We start from the raw sequence: 18,081 nt of genomic DNA, 5'->3' as shown, positions 1-18,081 counted from the left end.
GAGCCAGCAACCACCTCATGATTTTCTGACCAACAGAGACACCACCATTTTGGGAACAGACCCTGTGGTTGCAGGATTTTTAAAAAAATAAACACTATTAGCTCCTTTAACAGGCTGTTTAAAACCTGTACAAAGCCTTTGGCATTAGGACCAGGCAGTAGGGCTCTGCAGAACAGTGCTGTGTCTGCATGTCCCGCTCTCCCAGCTCCGTGCCAGCGGCAACGCCGCTGTTTCAGCAGAACCGCCATTTTATACATGATATGCAGTCCTGAAGCACAATGCTTTGCTGAACGTGACAACACAAAATTCCAACACAGTTTCACTAGTGTTTTTTTTTTAAATGTGCTTTCCATGTGGATCTCCTGGAATGTTTTTCAGTTGTTACCAGTAACAAATCAAAAAGATTCCAGCCCTAATCATAGACTAATTTAACTCTATTTATTCCAAAATGCACAGGAACTTTACAATCAAGTTGTCCATAGTTGAGAAATGTAGCAACCTTGCAATATTCAGGGGTGATAAAGTTGTCTCCTATCGTTTTCTCGTCATTTGAAAACCCAATTTTCTAAACTTTTTCTGATCTCTAACATGAAAAAGAAAGGCTGAGCAAGAGTACAAAATGCAAGGAAGCTTTTATATGAAGCTTCAGGGGGGAAAGTGCAAAGTAAGAAAAACAGGAAATGGTTGAGAAAGCAAGCAGGATCCATATCTGCTTACATGGTGAATGTGCTTATTGCTGGAGTTTAAGGTTTGCTTTCAAGTGTTTATTATGGTTGGATGCAATTGCACTGATAAACCCATTTCTCATATTTGAATAGTTTTATTAAAGGATTATAATGATAATAAGTTCACTGTCATTTACGTTAGTTCAATGTTAGTGCATATGACCTGAAATTCATATTTGGTGCAGCTGACAGGTACTTCAAAAAGAAGGAAAAAATTATCTACAATAGTGTAAATTAAATTGAAAAGAGATAACATATACAAAAGTTAAATAATACATGGTTACAATTTTCATAAGGCAAGAAAGAACATCACGATAGTTTGGGCAGTCATTTTGTGATGTCAGAGCAGTCCTTGATTAATGTAACAAGAGGCAGTTTAAGAGGTTGCTCGGTTCGAAATAATCTGTTCCTGATCCTCAGGCTTCTTTGCCTTCTACCCAAAGGTGCAAGCGAGGAGAGATTGTGAATAGGGTGATTGAGGTCTTTTATGATGGTTGCCTTCTTGAGACAGCACCTCACATAGATGTCTTCAGTGGATGGGGGATCAGAGCCTGTGATGGACCTGCCTATGTTTATTACCTTCTGCAGGTTTTTGTGTTCCTGGGCACTGGTCTTACAAAACCAAGCAGTGAGGCAGTCAGTCAGTATACTTTCCACAGAGCACTTGTAGATGTTTGATAGAGCATTCGATGACGTGCCAGATTTCTTCATTTTTTTGAAAAGTATCAATGTTGTTGTGCCACCTTCTTAGTTGCCTTGATGTGTTGGCTCCAGGGAAGATCTAATATATGGTCCTGCAGGAACTTGAAGGTACTAATCTTCTGCAGCCCCATCCCAGCAATGCAGACAGGTATGGAGAACCTTGACTTCCTTTTCCTAAAATCAACAAAAAAATATTCAATTTTGGTAAAGTTGAGAGAAAAATTGTTGTTCTTGCACCATCCAATAAGATTCTTGAGCTCCATCCCGTATCCTGACTCATCATTTAAAGCAACCTGATCAACGTGGTGGTGTTGTCAGCAAAATTATAGAAAGCATTGGAGCTGAACTTAGTTCTGCAGTCACAAATGTACAGGGAATAGAGAATGGAACTAAGCACACAGCCTTGAGGCGCCCTTGTGTTGATAGTCAGCAAGGAGGATGCGAGGTGGTTGATCAGCACTGATTGGGATCTACAGTTGCAGAGAGATGGAAAGTCTCAGATTCCTTAGTTTGGTCACTTAATTTGCTGGAATTATGGTGTTCCTGTGGTCTAGGTGAGATGATGTCTGCTGTTGACTTGTCAAGACTGGGGAATTGAAATGGGTCCAGGTCCTTACTGAGATACTCAATTTACTCCATAACTAATTTGTCAAATCACTTCATCACAGGAAAAACAAGTGCCACCCCGCTGCCAGTTATTGAGACAAGTCACCTTACCCTTCTTGGGTAATAGAATAATGGATGTGCTTTTGAATCAGGTGGGACCTTTGACCATTGTAGCGAGAGGTTGAAAATGTCTACAAAGACTCCAGGCATTTGGCTTGTGCAAGGTTTAAGACCACACTTAGGTACACCCTCAGGGCCGGATGCTTTTCAAGGATTCACCCTCCTACAGATTTCTTTCACATCTGCCTCAGAAACTGGGAGCACAGTGTTGCTGTGGGGCTCACAAGGGGACATCATTATTTTCTCTTTCAAAGTGAGCATAGAGGCAATGAGCTCATCAGTTACTGATACAACCTTGTTTCACCTCACAGAATGTGAGGACCTGAAAGCCCTGCCACAGCTTTTGATCAGAAATTGTCTTTTTGCCTTGGTAATTGCCTTCCAGAGATCTGTGTCTCTTGATCTGAATGTTCAGATCTGGACTTTAACAGTTTTCAGATCTCTTGATTCATCTCCTGTTTACGATATATCCACATAGTCTCACTAAGAGCACATGTATTTGACAATAAAGTTAGTAACCACTGTGGCATATTCATTCAGATCCGTTATTGAACATGGCCCAGTCCAACAACTCCAGACAGTCATGAAGCCTCTCTTCTGCCATCTCTGCACAATCTTCACTTCTAGTTCTGAACTCTGTGCACAGGAAGGGGGACCGCAGCCAGGTAGCCCATCTTTTCCAAAATGTGGGCATAGAATGAAGGAGTTAACATACTACAGTAGTGCAGCAGTGGTTGAAAGTGTTCAACCCCCTGGTGCTGCAGGAAATTTGCTGGTGGCAATTTGGGAGCACCTCCTTTCAGCGTGCTCTGTTGAATTCCTCCAATAATAACACTGAAACTTATGTTAATATGGCATTAAGTGTGAATAAAAATTGTGAAATCAAAATGGTCTGAACTGTAGATTTTCCCTGCTCTGTACAACATTTCATCTTACATAATCTAATAGCAACATTTCACTGTGGTCAAAATTGGACTGAGTAACTTTGTGTAATTACCCCACACCCTTTTAATTCACTACTGGTTTCTTATTATTGTGGTTCCAGCAGGTCACAAACATCATCCATGTTACTGATAGCTTTTTGAATCAACCATGGAGCTTAACTCCATCAGTTCAAGAAATGGTTAAAGCCAAGCCACTCCTTGAAGGAGAGGTGCATTGTTGATGAAACCAGTGGGGAAATCATTCAAACTGTTTGAGGGGAGGACAGGCCATGAGTGAAGATGGATGCCCAAACAGATTTCCGTTCTGATTGGTGAATGTTGCAGCTGAGATGGGGTGATGGTGGAGGGAATAATTATAATGGCTCAGTCCTGATGCCAGGTTCATTGAATTGGGTCAGTGCTCATGCAAGTGCAGTGGGCCTCTTCATAAAGTGCCAGGTAGTGTTTATACTGAGCAAAATCAACAGTAGAATTGTTTGAGTATGATACAAACTTAGCTGCTGCTATTATAATAGATTACTTCTAGTTACATAAATCATTTCATGCTTAAAAGCAAAGAAAGAAATTGAAAGGGAGTAATTAATTTTCGAGGCCTACTACATAATTGAGAACATGCTGTCAAATTTGTGCAAGTTAATTTAATTTCTCCATGACTCTCTGAGAATGCTATTGACATGTTTTCGAAAGAGCTTTCCACCACACCTAACTGAGTGTTCAACTTTTATGTACTTTCATTAGGCTCAGATTTAGCCTGACAAATGAACAGAAATTACCCAAAAGAAATCTGGAAACAACACCTTTATTTTGAAATCTATTGTGAGATATTTCAAAATGAAAGATCAATTCTACCTAGAGTCATGCAGTTGGATTTTTTTTAAATCAGTTTGATGGCAGAGTGTCATTTTTATATTCACATAAAAGGATGATAACTGCTCTTGACTCACTGCCATCTTTTCTGCTGACATTTACTATAAATGTCATGACGTTTATAGGATGTCTGAGCCATGTGATAATGCTACATAGGCTTAATTTGTGATGCATTACATTCAGTTCATTTATTTCTGATCCAGAAACTTTGCGATGGTTTTATCCATTAAAAATTACTTTCTATGGAAGCTTTTGTTTTTTTTTTATTTAAACATCCTGAATCATTTATTGGATCAAAAAGCTAGCTAGTTGGAAGATCGCACCCTTTCAAGATATGCTATTTCTTACTGTAGAGAGTTTTGAATGTACCTAGCAGAAATATGAATAGATCAAAGTCTTATTGGTATTATTTTATCTAAAGTATGAATACAGACGTTTGGAGTCGAATGCCTAGTTTCTCAGCATGTGCAATTTCCCTGCAGGTTCTCTTTCCAACCCACTTTCCTAAACAGGAATTATTTTTTTATTTTTTTTTTATTTTTCACACTATGAACCATACTGACCAAAATACACACAAACATTTCCCTCTTGAATATACACACAAATAAAATCACAAAAAGCAACCTACCAAAAAATCAAGAGATCTTTCTTCTAAGTAATATAAGAAGTAAAGAACTTGGACTCGATTTGGATGAAGCACAGAAAAGATTTATTATGACAGCCTTAGCTGTAGCAAAAAAATGTATTATGTCAACCTGGAAATTAGAAGATAGCCTGAGAGTACAGCAATGGTACATGGAAATGAATAAATGTATTCCATTGGAAAAAATAACATATAATTTAAGAAATAACATCACAGTATTCGAACAAATTTGAGGACCGTACATGGAACACAACAGAGAGGGCCTACCACGGACCTCCACCCCCTAAAATGACAGAAGGAGAAGAAGACGAAATGAACTGACCCAGTGTGTAAAAGTAGAAGACACAAATTTCTTGTTTATTTTCATTGTGTGATGACTTTGTTTAATGGGTTTAATGTATCATACATGTTGAACGTTGAGTGTGTGGGGAGGGGGGGGGTGAAGGAGGGGGGGGAAGGAAAGGGGGAAAAGGGGAGAAAATGGCACTAAATGGGAATTCTTAATGATTTGAAATGAGAAAGGGAGGAGTAGGATTTCAAATGGATTAGTAAATGATAGGGCACAGGGTTTAAGAGATGAGGAGAAAATTGGTTGTGAAAGGGGGGATTGAGTATTTACATCCAATTATCTTCAATGTTTCACAATTATCTGCAGCATAAATCTTTTTTTCCCATTTGAATTGTTGGCTGGCTTTAATCATTGCTGAAATTTGAACTGAATTTAGCCATTCACAAACTTAGCCTAGTGATGAAGTGGTGAGGCCAGAAACGGTGTGTTTTTTACCAAAATGTCATGCAGTCTGAATTTTGTGTGCATCTGACACAAAACTGAATGGGATTAATATATCCATAAATGTAACACCTAGTTTACGATGCCAACTAATGTATTGTCCACAGATTTTATGGTTTCTAATTTTTCTGGAAAAGTTTGGGATGCTAGGTGTGCAATGACAAGCTTGATGTATCTGAAATGAATCCAACCTCCAGCTAACTACCACTTCCCATTTGCTTTCAATGGGAGGTGGACAGATATGACCCAGTGGTTAAAATCTCCCATATTCCATTCTTCTCAGCTTCAAAGTTAATTCCTTGATTCAGGTCCTTGTTAACACAGAACAACCATGGCCAACCTGAATATTAGCAGTGTAAAGCTTCTCATGCTTCTGCACCACATTGTCACCTGAAAATCTCCATGTGTATGGGGTTTCATGACCATCATTGATGAACTTGCACTGATGGATCATGGAAATGACTGACGGAAACTGAATTATCTTCTCCTCTGTTTATTGTGTGCTGAGTTAATTGTACTCAACTGCAAAATGTATCTCTCCTTGTTATATTCTTTTTATGGAATAAAAAAAGAGAACCAACCCCTCAGTATACAGTGACTGGAATGAGATATAGGTGTAATATGTATGTATGTGAAACCATCTCTAATATAATTATACCAGGCATATCATACCAGTGTAACCACTGACTTGAAGTTAAGACATATTATGTTAGTGCAGCAATACCAGTGGTGTTCCCACAACTGTAGAGTGCCTGTTTGAGAATACTTGATGCTGATCCTTGGTACTGGAATTGATTTAATTAATGAGAACCAAACTGATCAAAAGTGAGCAGTGAAATATTTTGTTGCTTCTTAAGTTGAAAGTTCAGATTTATTGTCAGAGTACATGGCATCACATACATCCCTAAGATTCTTTTTCCAATAGGCAAGGCAGAATTACCACTTATTGGTGGTGCAAAATTAACTGTACTCTATGTACTCATGTAAACAAATAAAGAAACTGTGCAATACAGAGAGAAAAAAAATCAAAGTGCACGAGTCAGAGTCCCTAAATGAGTCCCTGATTGAGTTTGTTGTTGAGGAGTCTGATGGTGGAGGGGGAGCAGCTGTTCCTGAACCTGGTGGTGCTAGTCTTATGGAACCTATACCTCCAAGAACAGAGCGTGTGCTGGGTGGTGTGGATCCTTGATGATTGCTGCCACTCTCTGACGGCAGCGTTCCCTGTAGATGTTCTCTGGGGTGGGGAGGGTTTTGCCTGTGATGTCCTGGGCTGTGTTCACTACCTTTCGCAGGGCTTTACACTCAGGGCTATCGGTTGCATCATGCTAGACCATGATGCAACGTCCCTTAGCAAAATGAGGTTTCAGTAGAAAGTTATCATGTACAATGTTAATGTTTTGCGGTTGGTCATTCTTTTTAAAAAGAGCAATTAAAATCCATTGTTTTATGTAATGAGAACCAGTTTGAATTTATCTCATCTCTCATTTTGCAACCAAATCCATCAAATGAACATCCATCTTAGCATGGTTATGGAGACTGGGGGGAGAGAAGAAAATTGAGCATGCAAAGCGATAATTGCAGGTGATGGAACATGGAGATTTAACCTCATCACATTGAAAATAACGGGGAAGGGATGGGGGGATGGGTGGGAGGGGAGAGATTTGATTTCTGTGTCAATGTTGCAGATTTTTGTTCGAGTTCAATTTCTGATAATTACAATATCAATATTCACTTGCATTTCAGTTTATGTCCCCGAAGAAGACTTAAAGACAGGAGAACTGAGAGAAGGAGAAGATGCCAGCCCTACTGCTGAGGAGTTACAAGGCAATGGTTACATGTGCACGGAGGAAGAGGAGGAAGAAGAGGAAGACAGTAAAGGTAGCTGCAGCTACCAGAATTCTCCAATTAGTGCAATGTCCAACCAGGATGCAGAATGTGATTCACACATCAGCGATACAAGTGACAGATTGGCCGACTTTAAAAGTATTTCATCCCAGGATGGGCAAGAAAAGGAGGAGCAGTCAAATGGAGAGACAAAACACGGCCAGCAGAACAGTTTAGGAGCAATGAGAGCTGTTTATGCCAGCTTTCTGTCTGATTCATATTGGTCAAGCCTAGGCTTTGACCTCAAACAATCAAAGGCGGAAAGGACAAGCTGTAAGAGCAGCAATGAAAGCACCAAAAGCAGTTTTGATTGGCACCAAGATGCATTATCCAAGACATTTCAACAGACATCCTCTGGCAGGCCAGTGCCTAAACCAAATCTTTTCAGTTCGGTGCAGTTGTACAGGCAAAATAACAAATTGTTTGGGACAGTTTTCACAGGTGCCAGCAGGTTTCGCTGCAGAGAATGTAGTGCAGCGTATGACACTTTGGTAGAGCTAACGGTGCACATGAATGATACAGGCCATTACCAAGATGATAACCACAAAAAAAAGATGGATCAGAACTGCAGCTGGACAAAGTCACGGAAGCGAGCTTTGCAGGAGATGGATGGTATGCACGATGCCCAGAAAGTTTTAAAGTGCATGTACTGTGGTTATTCATTTGATTCCCTTCAAGACCTGAGTGTTCATATGATTAAAACAAAACATTACCAGAAAGTGCCTCTGAAGGAACCGATGCCACCCATTGGATCAAAGTTAGTCCCTCCCTCTAAAAAACGGGCCCAGCATGAAGTCAACCAGCCTTGTTCACCCGATTCAACAACTGGAGTTGCAGGGGCATTCACAGGTGAAGCACAAAAGAATTCAAGCCCCTATGTGTCATCAAACAATCGTTACGGTTATCAAAATGGTGCCAGCTACACTTGGCAGTTTGAAGCCTGCAAATCACAAATTCTGAAGTGCATGGAATGCGGAAGCTCCCATGATACTCTACAGCAGCTCACGGCCCACATGATGGTGACTGGACACTTTCTTAAAGTAACAAACTCTGCATCCAAAAAGGGAAAGCAGATCGTTTTTGATCCTTTGGCTGTGGACAAAGCGCAGTGTATGTCAGAAGCACCACCAAATGAAATCCAGCCTCTGGCGCCAGTCAGCAAATTTCCTCCGGATTCTTTGACTCCGGCAGCAGGTGAAGATAACAAAAATGATGAAGAAAAGAAGGAGGTAACAGTGGATGTGGAGAAACCACCTAAATATAAAGATGATTGCCAAGGTGACAACCCAGAAAAGTTATTTGGCTCCACACTTCAATATCAATACATCAGAGAAGAAGATCTGGAGGAGAGTTCAAAAGGAGGTGGTGATATTCTTAAATCACTTGAAAACACTGTTACTTCAGCCATTAACAAAGCCCAAACGGGGAGCCCGAGTTGGAGTGCGTATCCCAGCATTCATGCTGCCTATCAGCTTCCTGGGATTATTAAACCTGTGCAACTTGGTACTCAAATAATGCAAGTCAAGCCAAACCTGAAACCAATAGCTCCAAAAGTCAGGTATTTCTCTGTAATTACAAGCAGCCAAAACCAAGCTCTTCAGTCCAACAATGACCAAATTAAGGAAGAACCAATTAGTCCCGTCCATGAACAAATTTCGTCCAAGCTGGAAGAAAGCAATATTGAGAAAAAAAATCCAAAGTTAAATCTTCAGTCTGCACCATCCCTGCCATGTAAAAAGGAAAGTGAGAGTCCAATAAAATCAGAGACCCTCACTGATCTCCCAAAGGCAGACTCACCTTGTTTGAAAGACGGTGAAGAAGTGAAGCAAAGCTTGAAGAATGAGGCTGTGAAAAGTGATGCAGGATCGCCAACCTTTTCATTAACCAATGGGTTGGCGGTCATCACAGATCACCCATCTGAGCACCTTTCGGTCAGCCCACTTAGTGCATTGCAGTCTATAATGAATACTCATCTTGGCAAAGCTGCCAAGCCCCTAAACTCAAACCTAGACCCTGTAACAATGCTTTGCAGACTCAATAAAAGCTTGTTGGAGAAATCAGCCTCACCACCAAGTTTAATAAAGCCATCCAATCTTGCTGATAGTTTTTACTATGAAAGCAGTGATCAGCCAATAGATCTCACCAAATCGAAGAGTGGCAAAACCATCCAATCGAACCCAGTCAAACCCTTTTCTTCATTACCTTCCAAACATGCTTTATCTGATATTGCTGACATGGTAAAGGTTCTCCCAAAGGGTACAACCCCCAAACCTTCTACCTCATCAAAGGTAACAGCAGAAAGGTTAGAGACTGATGTGAGGAGCTTTGAAGATGTGTCAATGGAGTTTTTACCAGTTCAGAAAAGAAAAGGTAGGCAGTCAAACTGGAATCCACAGCATCTTCTTATACTGCAGGCCCAATTTGCTGCAAGTTTGTGGCAGACCGGAGAGGGAAAATATTTATTATCTGATCTAGGTCCACAAGACCGCATGCATATTTCAAAGTTTACTGGACTCACCATGACTACCATTAGTCATTGGCTTGCCAATGTGAAATATCAATTGAGAAAGACAGGTGGAACAAAATTCCTCAAGAATTTAGACACAGGGCATCCAATTTTCTACTGCAATGATTGTGCCTCTCAGTTTAGGACTCCTTCCACATATATTGGTCATTTGGAATCTCATTTGGGGTTTACTATGAAAGATATGGCAAAAATATCTGTACAGCACGCAAGAGGGGAGCAAGAAGTGTCAAAAGTAACATCTGAGAAGTCAACTGTAGCAGATGAGGACACGGGCAGCAAGTTCCAGTGTAATCTGTGCCATCGGACTTTTGCTAGCAAGCATGCAGTAAAACTGCATCTCAGCAAAACACACGGGAAGTCACCAGAGAATCATTTGCAGTATGTTACTGAACTGGAGGAAGAGTAGCATCTTCAGGTGAGCATCAAAATTGTTTTGATTCTCTTCAAAGTCATTTAATTGTCTAATTCGCATTATAAAGGTGAGTCATTGTAGCTTCTGTTCAGCAAACTGCTTATCCAAGTGAGCCAGAGCAGTAATTAGCTTTTCAAAAGGTGATTTCATTTTGTCTCAGAGGATTATCCCAGGAAAATATTCAATTGCAGGGACTTCATCCCTGAGACCCTGGCTATCATGCTGTTTGAAGGCGCTTTTGCTATTCTACAGAGAGATAAATAATATTGCAATGTGTTTGTGAAAATTGGCAGTGTTCTTAGTTGATTGTTTCTCAGTCAGTATAACAAACTGTTCACAAAATTTAATCCTGCATAATTGTTTCGGCTTTGACACTTATACTGACTTTAGATGTTCTCTCAATTAGTTTGAACAGAGAAGTGCTATAACCTACTGGAAATATTTACAACCATTTGAATCAAATGCACCAAAACAGGCTAATATTAATCCAAGGGTCCATTTTCCATTAGTGTTGATGCAAAAAGGGAATGGGCACAGTGTAAAAGAGACTGATGATTCATTTTGTGCCACTGACTTTAACAATTTTCACAATAAATGTGAACTTCCACTGCAAATAATCTTTCAGAATCAACTGAACGACTGCAGATGCAACACATTTGCTTCACTTTTTAATCTCATATTTGTTACGTGAAGATTCTAAGTGATAAAAATAATTATGAATGGTTGCAATTTTTATATCTTAAATTAATTCTGATGTATGACAACAAGTATGAAATTTGATGACTGAATCTGTGATGTTTTTCAGTACACACACCTCTGTAAATTATCGATGGATAAAATCCAAAATTTTTCTTGAATCTATTTCAAAAGGATGATGGATGGAAGTAACTGTGTTCTATTTTTGGAAATGTTAATTGATCAAAGTCACATAGTTTATGAAAGTATACAAATATTTTTTTTTTGGATATATAATAAACCAACCCTCACAGCTTGCATGGAGGGAAAAAAAATACTTTAAGTCAAAAAGAGAATGCATTGTTGAAAGATTTGCCAGATTTTGCTGCAAAAAACGCCGATGTATATTGCAAGATTGACTTACAAGAATGAAAAACTATAATTGAAGCATTTGATACAGATAGAAGGTATAAAGCATGTTACAAACATAATACCGATTACATTTTTTTAAATGACCCCAAGAAATTTGGTGTTTCTTTGTTTATCATCTGTAATCTAGCATTATCTTGAATATTATCCAGCAAAGCAATGCACGATGATTTTTTTTGTTAGCATGCATCGTTTTTCATTGAAACTAATGAGAAATGGATTGGGCCTGAAGGGTTGGTTGGTGGAGAGGATTTGTCTTTGGGTGAAACTTGGAGTTTTGGCCACAGGTTGTACATGCCTCCAGAGATTTGGTCGTAATGGAACACAGTGTGGTGAGGTGAGTGCATGGTTGACAGTGAATACACTGTGTATGTCTTAGCATTTTCTTTACTCATTTTCTGTCAGTGTTGAAGAGATGAGATTTATATTCTTCAGCTGAACTGTAAGGGGTGAGTCTTTGCTGTTTCGTAGATAGCAGAGATTCATGTCTGTCAGTAAATAGGCTTCTCAACTTCCATTTGAACCTCAAACTGGAAGCCTAAATGGGAAGTTAGAATCTATTTGTTACACTAGAGAATAGGTGGACTCTGCAAGAAGATCAGTGATAAAGCAGAAGAGTCAGTGGCTTGGGAGTAGATTTGTGTGAGAAACCAAAGATGCTGCTGGTTTTGGTCTCCCTGGTATTATTTGGAGGAAAATAATACTCATGAAACAATGGATGTCAGATGAGTGTGACAAGCAGAAGGGGAGAGTAAAGAGCAGGTGGCATCAAACAATTAGGTGTGCAAAAATCTATTCCTATTAAACCTACAGTGTTCTTGGATATTCTGCCAAGCATCAAATTGAAGATAGGAAATAGGAGAGATCCAGACATCAATCCATGGGAACTTCAGAGATGATGGTCGTTAGCCACTGCACAATGATTCTCTGAATGTGTTTAGATAGAAAAGGAAAAGTCCAGTTGAGTGCAGTTCTATCCAGCTGTACATATGTGAAGAAAAACAATGATGCCCACCATGTTCACAAGATCCAAGAACAGAAGTAGGCCAATCAGCCCACTGGGTCTCCTCTGCCTTTTAATCACGAGCTGATCCTTATCACTCAGCTCCATTCCCCAGCCTTCTTCCTGTAACCCTTGATGCCCTGACAAATCAAAAACCTTTTGGAGGCTACTGGCAGATGGGAGAGATGAGAAGAAAGTATTTACTATGGTCACAGTCAAAAAGCATGCAATTTTTATGTATTCATGTTCAGAATCTGGTATAGCCAGTTAGGCCAGCATTTATTGTGGATCTGCACTTACCCCTGTTGATGTGTTGTTGCCTTCAACCACTAAACATTTTCTTTGCAAAGCCACTTTCACTTTGTCGTTAGAAAGGAATTAGGAGGATTTTTCCAGGTTTTTTGAATGAAGGGGAAAACAAATTGGGTAGATTCAGGTGTGAGAACATAAACTTAGAAGATGACTCCACTTTTAAGTAGAAGAATTCCAATCAAGCAGGAAGCAACAACATAATGTACAAAATTCCCCCCATTTTCCCAACAGATTTAATGCCTACGTATTATTGTCTAACTACATAAATATGTTTAATTTTATTTCACAGGATACATCTTTATGATTTTATTAAAAACATATCTGATGCTGATTTAATTTGAGTGGAGGGAGTAGGTGCATAATTGCCAAGTAATTTCAAAGGAGTGAGTTATCTTTGGTAGAATGCAGATCTAGCAACATAATGATGAAAAGTGAATAATATCGGGAAGCTTGGCACCTGAATATAAGATTTGCCAGTAATCATGTCTCAGTGGCCGCACAAAATTATTAGTATTTCTTGCCATCAAATTACCTCCGCTCTGTTAATGTTCAATATATTGCACTATCTACACATGTATATAAAATTCTGCAACTTCAAGTGTAAATATCTATGAATCCATATGTACATTGATGCAGCAAAGCATGTAAACTGATAACATTTTCATCTATGATGGAAAAAATATCTCTATGGAAGTGAATGTTTCAGAAATTCTGTTGCCTGCCAATTGGCTTGCACTTTGCATACACATGCCCAAGAACCAGGTGAGTTGAACCTAGTCTTGCATTATTTAAATTATGTTGCCACATTTAGGGGGTTCAATGGTGAATGTTCTTTCTGTATTAAGGTAAGCTGTTTTTTCCTGGTCTGTCCAGAAATGGTTCCTATGTCATCTCCTTCTCAAACCTAGCTCCCCCTTCCACCCTTGATCTTCTGATCAGGCCTTCCTCCATTCCAATATTTTTCTGGGCCCTTAAATCTTATCCCACATCTCCACCCAGAGTCAGAAACCCACAGCATCTGGTGTTCCTAGGCGATCTGATCTCAGAAGCTAAGCAGGCTCAGGACTGATCAGTACTTGGAGTGGAGACTGCCTGGGAACACCAAGTGCTATGGGTTTCTGTGAGGGACGCTGGACAAAGTGGCGACTCTCTGTCTGCCTTACGGTAGACAAAAGTTAAAGAATTTCATGTATGCTACATTCTAGACGTATTCCCATGTATTTTAGCGTCATAAGGTTGTTCAGCATAGGCACAGGCTCTTCGGCCCATCGTGTCTATGCCGACTTTGATACTAGGCACAATTATTTAATAATGTTGCTGTTCCTTCCTTTACCATCTCCTCTGGCAGCTCATTTTATGGAAAAAGTTATCCCTCAGATTTCCTTTAAACCTCCTCCTTCTTACCTTGAACCTCCGTCTACTATCTACACCCCTATCTACTATATCTCTGTCTCTCGTAATCTCTCGTCCTCCTTTCCTCAGGGAAAACAAATCCCGTTTATTCAATCTTTCACCCTAACTCAAGCCCTCCAATCCAGATAACATTCTTCTGAATCTTTTCTGCACCCTATTGGATTAACCACACCCCAGCGCCCTATTCTATGAATTTTGCATCACTCTGTCGCTAAATCTAAATTCTACAAGACAACTAACTCCTATGAAATCCTAATCTCCCAAAATTTATCTTCATCAACTAATCCTTTTGCCATCCCATCTCATCACTTCATCCCATAATGCTCTCCTCGACCTCAGTTATCTTTCTGATTAATGTCCTTTCTTACCCCAACCCCCTTTCATCTTCCTGCCACTCATCTGATCCCCATGCTCCTTCCCACCACTTTTTTGCAATCTGACTTTATTGGGAAGCTACAGAGGCAACGCCTGTTAATGGCTTGTGTGTGAATGAAAGCACATTTTTGGAATTGCCACTTTTAATTCAGATTAATTTAGACATATATGTTCATTGAAATGTCGGGTCTTTGTGCCCTTGTATCAAGCTGGCATAGATCTCTGTTCAGCATGTTAATAATTTCTTCTTAATTGTATGTATTTGGGAACAAATCAATTGTAGAATCTAAAAGAATAATGAATAATATAGCATCACCTCACAGCCTACTTTTGCAAGAACTAGAGGATAAAATTTTAATCTGTTACGGTATTTCTATCAATAGAATTTTTACTGTGACTTTGATGTGGGTTTCACATTGTCTGTAAAATGCATCTTGTTGATAATCAATCTGATTGGGAAACTATTAGCCATGATCAAACAACAATCTTGAATTTCAATTCCAACACTGAGGCTGAATATAAGTCCATAACATTTACAGCCTAAATTACTAATAATGGCTGGTATAAAGAATGCTTTAAAAAGAAAATATAATTTAATTCTAGTTAAGTTTTATGTCATATGTAATGTGTGCTAACTGAATGTCATTGATGTGCTGTTTACATTCCAGTCAATCCAAACTTATAACATTAAACTCTAATAGAATCACACTTTATTTTAGAAAACTGATTTGTGACTGATGATGACTTCTTCAATCTTCCTTACAGGAGTAAAATAATACAAAATCACGTTGCAGAAGTCCTTTTAGAAATGCATTTTGAACACTTTGGGAGGATATTTAAGTTGTGATTTCAGTTATGATCATTTTTCATCAAACTCCAATAGTAATTCTTAACTTCCTGCACCCAAACTATCATAGTTATCAAGCAACTGAAATCGAAACCATAATAATTGACCTTGCACTAAACATGTGGTGGCAAAATTTTCCAGCAATTATTTTTTCTTTTTCTCTATATGTTTGGGAATAAAATCATCAATTTGAATTCTGGTGTTTTATTCCATTGATATTATTAAATATTAGTATGAAATGAATTTAAATAAAATTTGGTTCCACCTTAGGTTAGATGACAGATGCATTGCCATACAAGCATGTTAACATGGACCGTTAATTGTATATTCATGTCAAAATCATTCCTTTTTAAAGTTATTTGGCTTTGGAATAATGTCCATGTGAATGTTCTGGAATACAGAAGTTTCTTCTTCTTTCTTCTTTGGCTTGGTTTCGCGGACGAAGATTTATGGAGGGGTAATGTCCACGTCAGCTGCAGGCTCGTTTGTGGCTGACAAGTCCGATACGGGACAGGCAGACATGGTTGCAGCGATTGCAAGGGAAAATTGGTGGGTTGGGGTTGGGTGTTGGGTTTTTCCTCCTTTGTCTTTTGTCAGTGAGGTGGGCTCTGCGGTCTTCTTCAAAGGAGGTTGCTCCCCGCCGAACTGTGAGGCACCAAGATGCACGGTTTGAGGCGATATCAGCCCACTGGCAGAGGTCAATGTGGCAGGCACCAAGAGCTTTCTTTAGGCAGTCCTTGTACCTCTTCTTTGGTGCACCTCTGTCATGGTGGCCAGTGGAGAGCTCGCCATAGAACACGATCTTGGGAAGGCGATGGTCCTCCATTCTGGAGACGTGACCTACCCAGCACACACACAAATTATGTAAAATCACCAACTAAAAACTTGAAAAATAAATGCTAGAAACACTTTGAAAGTTAGCCAATCCTATGATGAAAAGTCACCAAGTGAAAATGTGTATTTTTGGCAATTTCTACTTTTATCTAAGGTAGTTTGAATGCTCAGATTTCATCATAATTACTTTATTTTATTTACCAGTGCTACCAAAGACAACTAACTTCCCTGAAATTCTGATCTCCTGAATTTTCTCTTCAATTCCCAATGATCCACTTGCCATCCTATCTCTTCACAATGCTCTCTTCAACCTCAGTAATTTCTCTGACATCAATATTCTCCCCTGATCCTGTCCCCCTCATGACAGATTTTTTTTTAAATTTAATAATTATTCCTAAAAGCTCAGGATTTAGAAGAGAATTAATAGTTGGGCTATTAATGCTAATCCATTTTCTTCATAATTTCCATATTCACTCTAAAAGGTAGGGGAAATAATTGGTCATTTAGATATTTCATTCATATAAGCCCATTATAGAGCTAGCCAACATCCTTGTAATTGCTTTATTTCCATTGTGTTCTCGAACATTCCTCGCGAATCCCCTTTGGAGGCGTAATCAGCAAGAAGTCACACAGAGCAATTTTTAAAGTGACTGCATTGAAGGAACAATTCTGGTCCGTGAATTGATATTATACACCACAAATATAGTGTACCCCTTCTTACATGAAGAAAGACAACAACAAAAATCCAAATAACTGTCCAATGTGACCACGTCAAGATGTAAAGTCCTTCCCGATCTGTTCCAAATTAGATGCAGTTCTCCACTTGATGCCTCTTTCTTTCTGCAGGGTTAGTGATGCATCCACTGATATTTTCTTTTCTGTTTCCATCAAACAAATCCAATTGATAGCCTTAGGGAGATGCCATCTATTCCTCCGATCTGCACTTCCCTCCTCCACTTTGACCTTAATCTTGAGTGAGGTGAGTATATAGTTTTCCTTGCTTCTCTAGAATTAGTGTGATATGGACTTCAATGTCTTAAATGCCTATCAGTGGCAGGTCTTCACTTCTCTGATTTGGTAGCATGACAGTACTTTTGGCTGTATTCAGTTTTTTTGTCTTCGGGATTCCCCAAGAAATCTGATAGTGAGATCTTTAAATCTGTGAAGTTGGAAGTTATCTTAATGCTCTTAATAAAAAACAAAAGTATTATCTCCACTCCTCGTTGCATGTGGAGAAATGATACAGTTGTTAGCAGTTTGCATCCTCCACAATCTCATTTAATGGCTTTGCAGGATATAGTATTTTGTTTGTGCTCAGTGCAATAGAATAAATTTTCACTTTTATCTCCTCTAGCTTGTTCAATAGACAGTGTAATTTCTTCCTTCTATTTTCTCCATTCCTTAGAAAGGTTACTTAACTGAAAAATCTGAAGGTGTGGGTGGATTTATTTGTTAAATCCTGTGCGATCTCCATTGAAATGTACAACTTGCTATGGTACATGCTAAGGCATTATTCTGAGGGATGGGACTAGGCAATTAGTATTCCAATTCAGGTAGAGAATCTAAATCCTATATTTCATCAAGCTGCACTTCTGATACCATGTCTCAGTATCTTCTTATTCTGGAAAGACACTGGGAATAGTTGATACTTCAAATTGTCATCAGAGGTACTTCAACTGTGAAACAGCTTATACAGCCAGCTACCAATCCTTTTGGTTGTATTCTTTGCATTAATCTCTCTCTGCAACTTTTCATAGCAAACCCTGGTGCAAAATCTGTCAGTAGTAAGTAACATTAAATAATCCCTATTTGGGGGATTGGGGTCAGAGCATTAAAGGAACAATTAGTGTCTACAGACCAATATTTCATTACGTTACATTAATTTTGAAGTGTAAATTTGAAAGCGTGAGACATGCAAAGATGCTATGTGACTGATTGCAAGTAAAGTTCATTAGTTAAATCCTGTCACAAAC

General features: G+C 39.1%; 1 protein-coding gene across 1 annotated transcript in view; it reads left to right on the top strand.

Annotated features, from left to right (window-relative positions):
- LOC138735929 (teashirt homolog 2) overlaps positions 1-18,081 on the top strand; it is a 491,059-nt gene that overhangs the window by 244,878 nt on the left and 228,100 nt on the right. Inside the window, exon 2 of the mRNA XM_069884604.1 lies at positions 7,141-10,223. Within this exon, the coding sequence (XP_069740705.1) occupies positions 7,141-10,214 (3,074 nt within the window). The 3' untranslated portion in view covers positions 10,215-10,223. The remainder of the gene's footprint in view (positions 1-7,140; positions 10,224-18,081) is intronic.

Source organism: Narcine bancroftii, chromosome 6, assembly GCF_036971445.1.
Source record: "Narcine bancroftii isolate sNarBan1 chromosome 6, sNarBan1.hap1, whole genome shotgun sequence".
NCBI lineage: Eukaryota > Metazoa > Chordata > Chondrichthyes > Torpediniformes > Narcinidae > Narcine > Narcine bancroftii.
The sequence above is the reverse complement of the archived record's forward strand: the minus strand, read 5'-3'. Positions and strand labels throughout refer to the sequence as shown.